The sequence below is a fragment of the Phocoena sinus genome, chromosome 13, assembly GCF_008692025.1.
Source record: "Phocoena sinus isolate mPhoSin1 chromosome 13, mPhoSin1.pri, whole genome shotgun sequence".
Lineage (NCBI taxonomy): Eukaryota > Metazoa > Chordata > Mammalia > Artiodactyla > Phocoenidae > Phocoena > Phocoena sinus.
The window spans coordinates 35,904,912-35,917,731 of NC_045775.1; the positions used below are offsets into that span (position 1 = coordinate 35,904,912).

Sequence of the window (12,820 nt, forward strand, 5' to 3'; positions counted from 1 at the left end):
ACTGGTGGGGCTGCAGAGCACTGGGAGGGCTCAAGTTCTTGGGGGAGGAAACTACAAAAAGAAGTAAATAATTAAGAGAATCTCAGCAAGTGCACACAGGGGGCAGGGTTGGTGAGATCTATTCTCTAGTGAACTCTTGAAACATGGATCCCAAGAGCCAACCGTTGTCCAAATGAATGTACAGAGGTGGTAGATCTTAAGTTGGTTAAGTGTTTTTTGCTCTACCTGGACCTGATGATGTTTATTTCATGCCAAAAAAAAAAAAAAGTGTCTATTTTGAATTTGCTAATGCAGCTATCTTATTTGTACCAAGGCTGCATAACGTGGGCTTTGTAGAGTCCACAAGCCTGAAAAGGTATGTTTCTGTTGGAAACTCAAGCTCATGATGGCCAACAGCAAAGCGATAAGTTACCATGATTTTGTACCCCCTACAGCTACTATTTCGACCATACTTCAGGAATGTTGCTTTCACTTACAGAAACTCTACAAATATTGGTTTTTCAAAAAGGCAAATACTAAATGAATATTGTTTGCTCGAAGACATGAGGAAAAATGTGCACAGCACACACACTGCAGATAGACTGGAGAAATAAATTGTACCGGGAAGCACAATTTGCAGTATAAAGCTTGCTTAATAATTTATTGGACCTTAAAAACTCAGGGATTATGCCAGGCACTGGGTATTTTAACTGGTAGAAAATACAGTGCTAGTTGTCCAGAGACTGCGAACACTTGTATTAATGTGAAAGGTTTTTAAAAAATATTCCTATAGTTTAGAGATTCCAATTTGATCATTAACTGGATTTTTAACTGAGTTTAGGCTGGATTCCATCGGGTTTTTTGTAACCTCAGAGTAAGTACATGACTCTCAAAGTCCTGGCCATGTGATATTATCGCTGTGATTCTGTGCAAATTAACTTCCCTAAGTTTCCTCACTGTGAACATCAGGCAAGAGGGGCACCTGACACACGGTAGAACCCACAGAACTGACCACTGACAACTCATGAATGTGCTAAGCTGGGGACACACAGACAGGAGACAAAGAACTGATCCTCACAAGTGAGTTTACAACCTGTGTGGTTGGTACCTGCTGCGTTTTCAAGTGGCTTCAGGGGGGCCCTGGAGAGAGAACAATTAATATTCCTGGTGGGAGAGGGGACACTGAAGCGGCCTCAGTGAGCATTCACAAGCGAGGAACAGGAGGAAGAGGGGAGTGTGCTGAAGACAGCCCTGGTGGAGTGGAGCCCAGTCATCCGTGCAGCTGTAAAATGCTCCCTCTGTCTGACACTTATAGCAAGATAAAACCCCCTCTGTTGTAAGTATCATTCACCACACACCCAACTCTAATTCTTGCCAACTTTGTACCTCAGAGATCTCAGACTGAATATCTGTTTGTCCTTAAAGCAGATAAGCAGTGACTTCCCTGGTTCCCCACTCACAACCTGTACACCATTTAAAACAAGGAAATTCCGGCCACAACAGAGGCCACCACACAATTTTTAATTAAAAATTTTAAGACTCAAGTCCTTGAAATGGCTTAAAGTGGTTATATAAAAACATAATAAGATAAAAATGAAGAAGCCCACAGGTTGCTGGAATACAATTTATTCAAAGCATTTCACATTAAAATTATATCAGGTTTAAATACACGAACATACAATTACATATAAAACACTATACTTTCCCAAAGTTTATGACATTTACTTTTTAAAATTAGCTGTTTGCTTATAATGTGAATCTAAAAGGTACCACTGAGTGCTGCTATAATTGTGTTTATATTTCTAGTTATTTCAATTTTGCTATTAGATATTTAGAAAGCATTCATAAGCTCACCTAGAATATACAATGATTACATGTTAAATATTTACATTCAAAACAGGAAGCCAATACAGTGCTACAGATGCTTGACTTGATAGTTCTTTAATGTATGTAATATACTGAATAGTCCAGCCTGCTGTTCAGAATGCTAGAAATGTTATTAAGCAGTAGAAAGCTCATCGAGGGATTTATATCTATTTCCTCTGCACTAGACCCACATTTTACCAGAGTCCATACACAAGGCTGGCTTGGAGTCACTTCATGCAAATGAGATTGTACTCTGAGCTTCCCTAAAGATAACTGGGAGGTCCAGATTATGCCCCAAGGTCGTTCCTCATCTTAGAGACCTAATTCAATGACTATCAATAAAATTTAGCTCAACTATCTTATGGTTGGCATAACTACAAAATATAAACCTGCTTCAGTGGAATCCCTAATAGAGTGAGGCTCATGGCAAATCGGTAGTGTCAAAACAACACGTACAGGTCCTGTACCTGAGGAGTACACAGAGGAAAGCTTTACTAAGTCCTCTAGGCTGGGACTCGGCACTGGCTGAGCCCGATTCCTTAGGTCTAACTCTACAAAACAGAGACGAAGCATGGTTGATGCCACGGTGACATTTATTTTTTGGCTTCCCTCCATCTACCCTCCCTCTCACGCCATCTGCAGGCTGTAGATGCAGAATGGTTGATCCCACAAGACACAGGTTAGCAGCATAAACAGTGTGAGGCTGGCTTACTCCCCAAGGCAAGGTCTCCCTTCATGTAAATGGTGGGAACCAAGTAACCTCACTGAAACCAAAACAGTAGCTAATCACCGATTTCAAATGAACAAGGGATACACCAAAGTGGGGATAACTCTCAAACAAAGCATTTTCAACTTTTTAAATAATATAATCCCCAAATAGATTAACATTATATTAAGATGGTAAACTGTCTTGACTACCTATCTTAAATTCTTTTATAGTAACTATTTACAGTATAGATATTAACAGGCATGAAGGCCAATTTGAGGATAACTTTGATAAAACTGAATACAAACAGAGGTTTCACTCCTTCATATACTTACTCACATATTCACTGATATGCAGTATGAAGTAACAAGTCCAGTGTAGGGTGTAGCTTGTGCTGATGAAGACCTGAAACCAAGACGAAGGAAATGCATTGCTCTTACTTCATGATCAAACTCACACTCAGATGCAGTTTTGGAGACTTCAGTGAACAGAGGTTTGTGGGAGCCTACGTGGTAGAAGGGAAGGCATGGAGGGAGCACCCTGACCAAACAAGTCTCTTTGGGTCTTAGCTTCTCACTGGGAAATGAAGAGTGCTGGATTTGATGACTCCTGAGATGCCTTCTGGCGCCAACATTTTACAAAACTGGAAAAGTATGCAGGGCTTTACACTAATAAAGAATTGTTACTTCATAGAATATTAAGCATTAGAAAGCCCAATAAGCATCATTTTGTCCAGCTCCAAAATTTTTCAGATAAACAATATTGACAAGCAAGTCTTAACTAAAGGAACAATCTTTTTATGAAAATAATAAATGAAATAGAGCCGGGAATCTGAAAAGTCAAATGGGAGAAGAACCCTGAAAAACTATGGCTTCTTACACCAGGAGCCTCAAGGAAAATGCCATTGATTTACACTGTAGGCAAAACCCAAAGAAGTCTAGCGACTTAGTATACACAGTTATTGTCAATAAGATGTTGAATATTATCATATATTACAAATAAATAAAAGTACATAAACAAAGTAACTTTTCATTTGTTTATTTTGTCCTCTCAAATACATTTAAAAAGTAACATTTTAGACAAAGAATCACAAATACACACAAAACAAAGTAGTGCCGGCTTGCTTCACAAAGGGTTTTCCTTTGACTCTTTTAGCTGCTTTGCATAAAATTCAAAGCTTTCCTGTAGAGGAAAAAAAAAGGGAGGAAAGTTACAGATAAAAGTTACCAGCGGGGCTTCCCTGGTGTTGCAGTGGTTGAGAGTCCGCCTGCCGATGCAGGGGACACGGGTTTGTGCCCCAGTCCGGGAGGATCCCACATGCCACAGAGCGGCTGGGCCCGTGGGCCATGGCCTGCGTGTCCGGAGCCTGTGCTCTGCTACGGGAGAGGCCACAGCAGTGAGAGGCCCGCGTACCGCAAAAAAAAAAAAAAAGTTACCAGCAAGAGGTGATGGTACAAAACTTAAAAACATAAAGTACTTCAAACTGGTAGCAAAGACTGCTGGGCCCACAGCAGCTGCAGTCTCCTCAAGCTTCAGCACTCTTCTCTATTTCATGAAATCACCAGTTCAAGGGCCCCCAACTGAGAATTAAGGCACCAGGAGCCTCTGCTGTGTGTATGCATGGGCAAGTGCATGCAGGTATTTACACCTGGGTATGGAAGGTCGAGGGGTTTGAAATAAACATGTTTTAGGTGACTTTCAGTTCAATGAAACAATAAAAAGGAATTCTGCACTAATGATTTCTCTTATTAAACAAAGCAAAGTAAATAAAACAAAATTTCCTAGGCAACCTACTGAATGGGAGAAAATATTTGTAAACATATATAGTTGATATGGGATTAATAGTCAAAATATACAAAGAATTTATATAACTCAATAGCAACAGGGGAACTGAACAGACATGTGGCCAAAGAAGAACTACAGATGGCCAACTGGTACACGAAAAGTTGCTCAACATCACTGATAATCAGGGAAATACAATTAAAAAAAACAGTGAGATATCACTTCATACCTGTTAGAATATCTATTATCAAAAAGACTAGGAATAACAAATGTTAGCGAAGATTTGGAGAAAAAGGAGCCTTTGTGCACTGTTGGTGGGAATGTAAATGGTGCAGCCACTACAGAGAACAGTATGGAGGTTCCTCGAAAAATTAAAAATAAAACTAACATATGATCTAGCAATTCCACTTTTGGGTATTCATCCAAAGAAAATGAAAACACTAATTCAAAAAAGATATATGCTCCCTCAGGTTCACTGCAGCATTTACAATAGCCAAGACATGGAAACAATCTAAGTGTCCATCAATGGATGAAGGATAAAGAAAATGTCACACACACACACACACACACACACGAATATTATCCAGCCGTAAAAAGAATGAAATCTTGTCATCTGCAACATGGATGGACCTTGACGGTATTATGCTAAGTGAAATATGTCAGACAGAAAAAAATAAACACTGTATGATTTCATTTATATCTGGAATCTGAAAAACACAAACAAACAGAACCGAGCTCATGGATACAGAGAACAGATCAGTGGCTGCCTGAGGCTGGTGGAGGCAGGTTTGAGGAGGAGGAAGATCGGTAAAGAGGTTCAAATAGCACAAATTTCCAGTTATACAATGGGTAACTCAAGGGGATACAATGTACAGCACAGTGACTATGGTTAATACTGGATTGCATATTTGAAAACAGCTGGGAGAGCAGATCTTGAAAGTTCTCATCACAAGAAAAAAATTTTTCTTTTGTGACTATGTATGGTGGCAGATGTTAACTGGGCTTATTGTGGTGATCATTCTGCTATATATACAAATATTGAGTTATTATGTTGTATAGCTGTAACTAATATAATGTTGTCAATTATATTTCAATTTAAAAAAATCCTAGATAAAGAGAGAAAACCCAACTTACTTAAAATGGAAATGAACAAGTAATTAACAGTGACATAATATGCTTAGCTATTGAAATACAGGCCATTAAACCCTATTTCAAGTTGAAATGAAGAGGGAACTGCCCCAAGGACATTTGATAAATTCATACCTACAGTTGAAGGTCTCAGACTGACCTTGTATTTTAAACCTCAGCCCCAGAGGGCTATGTTCTCCTGCAGCCAAACTCATGGCATGACTGTTCAGTTCCCAAAGCCCTCTCTGGAGGATCCTTCACAGAGATCTAATCCTCATGTAATTAAGTATTCAACTTATTTTTTACACATTATTATGAAGCACACACAAATCTTTAGAGGTATTTTTTTCCCCTCTTAAATAAGAAATACTCACAGGGGGTTCAGTGAAAGGGACAGACTCTCCAGCATTCTTCAGCAAAACTGCATAACGCTTTAGAAACAGATCATTCAATTTTACATCCTTTGCAGTCAAATTTTCATATAGTGCTTTAGCAGATGCGACATCACTGTCCAAGACTAGAGAAAAAGATATTAATCACAGATAAAGCCAACCTATCTTCTTCTTTTCCCAAAACACTTAGCCATTCAGGGACTCCTGGATCCCTTTATCCCAAAGCAAAGGAATACTTAACTACCTTCAGCATTCATAATCTACAAGCTCTGCCCTTCCTTCCCCACACCTCTCATTCAGCATCACCCGCTATGAAAGAGAAGGAAAATGACAAATAGTTATTTTAAAGACCCATGCTAGTTAAAGTGACCACAAACTGAAGTCTTCAATCATAAAGTAAGCACACACTATTCAATCTTCTTCTGCTTAAAATCACACTTTGAAATTAAGCTAATCCAGGGACTTCTGTGGTGAGGAGTGTGTAAAATAAATTATGTGGAAGTCTATATCTACATCAACATCAAGATCAGCAGCTAAAGACTTTCAATTAGGGAGGGTGGGAGGGAAGGAGACGCAAGAGGGAAGAGATATGGGAACGTATGTATATGTATAACTGATTCACTTTGTTATAAAGCAGAAACTAACACACCATTGTAAAGCAGTTATACTCCAATAAAGATGTTAAAAAAAAAAGACTTTCAATATATTCTCCTATCCTAAAATAAGCAAATGAGGAATACAGTTAGCTACAATGACCAAAAAAAATTTTATATACATTATTAATATACATTAAAAAATCTACATACATCTATACAAGTTACACTAATATTTCACTTAATTGGATGATGAAGTAGCCTAGGAGCTAACTTTAGCTGGCTTTCTACTTGTGGCTGATTTGCAAAAATTTTAATATCTTCCCTTTTACTAAAACTTCCTGATCTCCCTGCTCTTCTCCCTCCCAATTCCCAAGTGGGATTACACAATAGTAATTTTATGCTGTTTTACACTACTTCATCTTAGTTATTACTTAATATCTGCCAATTCCTCAAATGAAACTTTATGATTATAGCACTATTTTGAAATATGTTCCACTCATAAGGGTAGAAAAATGGAGAATTCTGATTGCTCAGTCTGGTGTCCTGCCAACAATAAAATCAACAAAGCAACTCTTTACTTACCCATTAAAAAGTGAGCAAATCAGTGGGTGTCAGATGGACAGGTGATCATAATTTACAAATGCTAACATTTATCTTGATTACTGAGGAAACTTTAGACTGGTTCCCTTTCATGTGTGATTGCCTGGCGATCAGGGAGGAAACTGCTTAAAAGACTAGAATTTCAGTTGTGACTGCAGGTAAAACCTTGGGGCTCACTTTTTAGTTAAGGTGATTGTCATTTCAAAGGAGTAGGTAGACCACTGAAGGAGTAAACAGGCAAGTCAAGTGGCAGTCTCAAATATGTACCCATTTTACATTGTATTAGGTTGGCCAAAAAGTTCATTCAGGTTTTTCCATAACATCTTAGAGAGACTGGATTGGTTCCCAATGTGTACAGCAAAGTGGACTTCCAAGTCCTTCCAGGAACCTGGGATCTTACTCAACAAATCAGGGCCCCTCAAAAGATGCTCAGAGATACTTTATGTTAACACTACATGAATAATTTCGTATTTTTCTTAAGTACAATTTTAAAACATATCCTAAGGCTAAATAAATTTTGTACCATAAGCAATTATCTGATATTTAGGATTACTGCCTTTGAGCTGAAGACTTAGTTGACTATACTACAAATATTTAAATCACTTAAATAATGAAGTCAGATTAAACTTATTACCGTAGCTTTTCATGATGGAAGTGTATGCTTCTTCCTTTTCAGTTAATTCAGGAATCAATTCTAACAAAGACTTCACAGTTGGTGCCTAGAAAATTAAATATAGGTAACATTACCATGACTCAAAAGAACAGTGAAATAAAACACTGATATATGGACATTATACCAAAAAAACCTAGCAACAGAACTGCCTATTCAATTTAATGGACTATTTTCCCTTTTGTATATCTTAGTACACTCGGCCCCCTGTATCCAGTGGGTTCTGAATCTGTAGATTCAACCAACCACGGACCAAAAAAAAAAAAAAAAAAAAAAAAAAATCCAGAAAGTCCAAAAAAGTAAACATTGAATTTGCTGTGTACCAGCAAATATTTACATAGCATTCACATTGTATTGGGTATTATAAGTAATCTAGAGATTATTTAAAGTATACAGGTGATGTGTGGTAGGTTATCTGCAAATACTACACCATTTTATACAGTCTCTTTGAAAGGAAAAAAAAGGACAACTAAATATTTTCTAAATGATGTTTGTTGTAAATAAATACATGAGTCAGAGATAAAAAGTGCAATTAGGTAAATTATTTTTTAAAGTGTGTGTATGTATGGGGGAAGTATGTGAAAATTAAGGAAAACTAGACCTCCCAGAGTTGTAAACAACCTAAACGTTTCACATAAAAGAAACATTACAATTGGTGATCAGTTTAAAACTTCATAATATGCCCAAATAAACTAAGAACAGGGTTTCTGGTGCCCACTCACCATGAAAAATCAAATCTAACAAAAAAAAATTTTGAAATATGCTTTTATTCTTTTTTTTTTAAACATCAAAAATAAGACTTGGTTCTGTTTCACACATACACACATACCTTTTAGTGTAAATAAGGTAACTGTACAAACTGAGAACATGAATCCGTGGCACATACCAGTTTTAAAGCTAACGGGTTCATCTACCTCATGGTTTCTACCTGAGCCACCTGACAGGAGATACTCTGCAGTAGGTGTTTCCCTCAGCAGTGCTTCTGCACTGTGAAACTTACCCAGTGACCCAAGCAACGGGATTTGTTTCTTACATTTCTAAGGGCCCTTTCTTGGGGCTCAATGCATAACTACAAGGATAGAGAATTCACTGTATGAACTTGTTCTGCATTTCCAATACAACCAAGGAGCCAGAACTGACTCTGCATCAACATCTAAAGAAGTAAACAAGCACAGGCCAGCAAGTGTTCAATCTCTATAGTATTTTAAGAAAACGTCCTGAACTGACAAGCTCTTACATGATACTCAATACCTCTGAACAAGACTAGCTCATAGCATTATTGATTTGTCAGCAAGTACAATAGCACCGTACCTTTCCCGATCTCCGAGAATTCCTAATACAGTACACCAAGAAAATTGGGGTTTGTTCAGCAATTGCACCACATCTCTAAAAATTGAAACATTATTTGGTAAGTGAAGGTTTTTGATAAACAAGCAGACCAAGGTGAATATTTCCAGTTAAGAAAGTTCACAATAATACAGTAATGTATCATTACCAACAGGAAGGTCTAACAGTCGACCAATGTTTTTTAAGGCAAGAAAAAAGAGAACAAGTGCAAGCTAGGCCAGGCTTTCATGCATGTTGTCCTTGGCGCTGCAAGTATAAGGTCTGTTTAAAAAGCAAAGGGAAAAATTCAACCAACGCTTCCACAACCACAGAATGAGGTTTAGGACTGCAAAGAAAGAGGGAAAAAAGAAACACTATTCCCCTCCAATTATACTGCCAAGCATTCACAAGTGAGCTAGGGATCATAAGGTTAATTATACATTTAATAAGGTGTCAGGGAGATAACTGCTCGTTTCTTTATAAAAATTAAAATGTACAAAGCAAGTTCTCTTTAAAGTATAATTACCTACACTTACGCATACAAAAGGACTGATTTCAATCTCTCTATTTTATAAAAGGCTTTCATTGCGATAGACAGCCAGTGCTTGAGAAAGAGACAAAAGTTAAACTCAAAAAAAAAAAAGTTTATATGACAGACCAGATAAATCAAGTGTCTATCCCATCTTAGATGCTATAGTAAAATCAAATATGGCAAGACATTATTTTAGTTTACACTCATCACAGATGTCATTCTCTTAAGTTTCTAAAAGCACATTGCTCTTTCAAAGCTTTAAAACACTGTCAATACTAAAATGACTAGTATAAAAAGAACTTTTGGGGACACACAGAACATTTACACTATAAACTGATGCTTTCGACATCTGTGAATAAAGTATTCTTCACTACAGCAAGAATAATCTTTTACTGTTTGACAAGCAGGTAAAGAATGGGTAAAGGGTTTATCATCTGAAACCTCAGTCTACTGAAGGGATAAAAATGAAAAGACAGCTGTTGCAGCAACGCTCGGCTGTTGCCAAGAGCCCTAGACAGGCCACTGTGGGTACATGCAGCTCTGAAGGCAGCTGCCACATCCCCACTGTCTCCCACTCTGGACTGCTCACTAGGAAGAGCCTTGATCAACAAGCTGGTAAATGAAATACCAAGTGTGACTTCCTAAAGAGCTATCACAATGATGTGTTAAAGCTGAATGAATACTATCACACGTCCAGCTAGACATGCATATACCCTGAGTGGGTACACTTAGGTATGTACACACAAACATAAAGCATTAGAATTTATTCTTTTCAAGATAAAACTTGTAATACTAAAGGCAACAAAACAATGAAAAGATTCCTGAAATCCCCATCATAAATTGCCTTTTCTGTTTAAAACAAAAAATTTTTTTAAGGAAAAGAAAAGGTAAACATGCCAAACCAATCAAGAAAATTCTCAACTAACTAGCATTTCTCTCTCTCCAGGAACAGAAGTAAAAAAGCCTTAGAGGCAGTGCCAATTTACACTTTTTACAAAAATGTTAACACAGAGAAATTTCTCAGGAATTCCTTTTAAAAATGACTTGGATTCTACTGTCAAACTAGATGAACTTTAAGGATCAAAAGCTGAGTTCCAGCAAATGAGTAGTTTTACCTTCCCTATCTACGACTTAAGAGGTGCTGCAGCTTGCAAAAACGTTAAGTGAATATAATACTATTTACTACCGGAAATTGGTCCCAGGCCTCAATTTGACACAGGGAGTCTATACAAACACAGCTGTTGGCGGGATCACGGTGACTGTTTGACTGCCACCTGCTGGGAAGGAGCTCCCCCGGCGGTGCCTGTTTGTGTACATTACCAGTGGCAGCTACGACACCCACCGTTGGTGCGCAGCTTTACATTTAGTGCTGTTAAAATGGCATGAATGCAGTTGTCTCCTTCCCTGAAGATTGCTAATTTAACAGAGAGTGCGGGCCACAGAGACCTGCATTTGTCATTTAATGTGTCTGTGACACACAAGTGAATAGAAAGCAAATTCTTAATAAATCTTGAATAAGGCACTGAGAATGTCTGAGTATTCAAGAGGAGCTGTAATTGAAAAGCAAACATTTCCTACTTTTTGTCTGCAAACTGTGTTGCCATGGTGATGCACAGTATTTATAGAGCAGCGTTAGAGAAATTAAACTAGGAAATCAAAGGAATTGTTTTGCATTACCTATCTGCACAGAAACATTTGTCTTTAAATCATTTTGGCAAAACATGTCTTCCCCCACCCCCACTTAAATCTAAAGACATTTCTAGTCTGATTTGGCATCTTTAAAACCAGCAACCTGTAACTTACAATCCAGTCCCTGTCATGTAACCTTGATTCACGTTCAAATTTAAATGTGCAGGCAGCACCACACTTCATTTCCGGTATTCTACCACACACCTAAGTCTAGTAATTTCTTAACTGACTTCTCACAAGCCACAAGCCCCACTGCTCCATGTATGGTGGGTCATTACCTGTAGGAGAGCTCTGGCATCATCCACCTTGCCTGAATCCACAAGCTGAAGGAAAAGATCGGTGACAGGTTTGTAAATTGCAAACTGATTGGCCAATCTCTCTGCCATGATGCTTACTGAAAAAAATGACAGGTAAGAAAAATCTTTCATTTAAACAGTGGTATAACTAACTCATCCACCAAAGAAAGTCAGTGCAGACTCACTAGAGAGGAAAAGTGCTTCTGTGTCCTTTGGCTAGAACAGCTAACTTACTCTTTTCAAGTGCTGGTTCCAACCGTTCCTCTATGACTTTTCGGAATAAGTATGCCAAGCCAAAGTACTGAAGTTCCGTGGTTTGGTTCCCTGAAGTAAGCATATTTTCAATGTTTTCTATTGCACCATCTATGTTACTGCTGTAAAAGAAAGTAAAATAAATTATAAGGAAATATTTGCTTTTAGTATTAATATTGCAGGCAGTTTCAGTATGAGTACTTTGGGATTCACACATGCAAGCATTTTACGAAAAAAAGGAAATATATTTACAATTAACCAGATAAAAAACACTATGCAAGTTGAACCCAATCACATTTAGGTGGCACAAGCAATCACTGGGTGCTTTATGCTACAGTAACTGAAGTAGCTGCTTATTTTTAAAAACTGCTCTAGAGACAAGATCAAACAACTATATAGAAAAGAATTAAAGACAATAACTTAAAAAATTATTGTATCTCAAAGACTTGATTCTGCAGCTGTTTGGAATGTAAAATGAAAACTTGTTTAAATGCTATATAACTCTGGCATTATAATCTGCAACTGGTCACTAGTGCATGAAGTAAAGATAATGTATTACATCTTAGGATTCTTAAAAATGCTGATGATGTCTTTAAAAGGTATATTTTCATGTCTCTCAACCCACAGTCACTACAATTAGTTTTTGTCAGGTAATACATAACATTTGAAAAATATTCAATTTATACTAAAATTCTCAGAAAAAAGTATCTTCACACTTTTTATTTTAAAAAATTAATTACATGGCCTTATGTAGCAAGTTATGATAAAAAATTATCTTTATGACTATCTTTTTGGTTAAGATGCTCTTTAATTGATACTTTACAGTTATGATATGGCACTCGAAATCCAAATAATCAATTTTATGTTGGAATTATTACCTAAAACAAGAATTCTCTAAAAATGAGTACACCATTATAATAAAGTTTTCTTATGGGTTTTAGTTAGAGAATTATTTAATAGTGAATAAAAACATATTCTCGGCCTCATATAAAACTCTGTTTATATG

The 12,820-nt window shown here is 37.3% G+C and overlaps 1 protein-coding gene across 3 annotated transcripts in view; it reads right to left on the reverse strand.

Moving 5' to 3' along the window:
• Positions 1-1,589: 1,589 nt before the first annotated feature.
• The window catches only part of LRPPRC (leucine rich pentatricopeptide repeat containing), a 106,691-nt gene continuing 95,460 nt past the window's right edge, over positions 1,590-12,820 (reverse strand). For 2 of the 3 annotated variants that reach the window (XM_032652712.1, XM_032652711.1), the window contains 6 exons: positions 11,797-11,936; positions 11,545-11,660; positions 9,031-9,105; positions 7,684-7,768; positions 5,836-5,978; positions 1,590-3,733 (listed from right to left, as the gene is read on the reverse strand). In XM_032652712.1, coding sequence (XP_032508603.1) covers positions 3,677-3,733; positions 5,836-5,978; positions 7,684-7,768; positions 9,031-9,105; positions 11,545-11,660; positions 11,797-11,936 — 616 coding nt within the window. In that variant the 3' untranslated portion in view covers positions 1,590-3,676. Of the gene's footprint in view, positions 3,734-5,835; positions 5,979-7,683; positions 7,769-9,030; positions 11,661-11,796; positions 11,937-12,820 lie in introns of all 3 variants that reach the window. The other variant, XR_004352827.1, reaches the window with a different exon arrangement.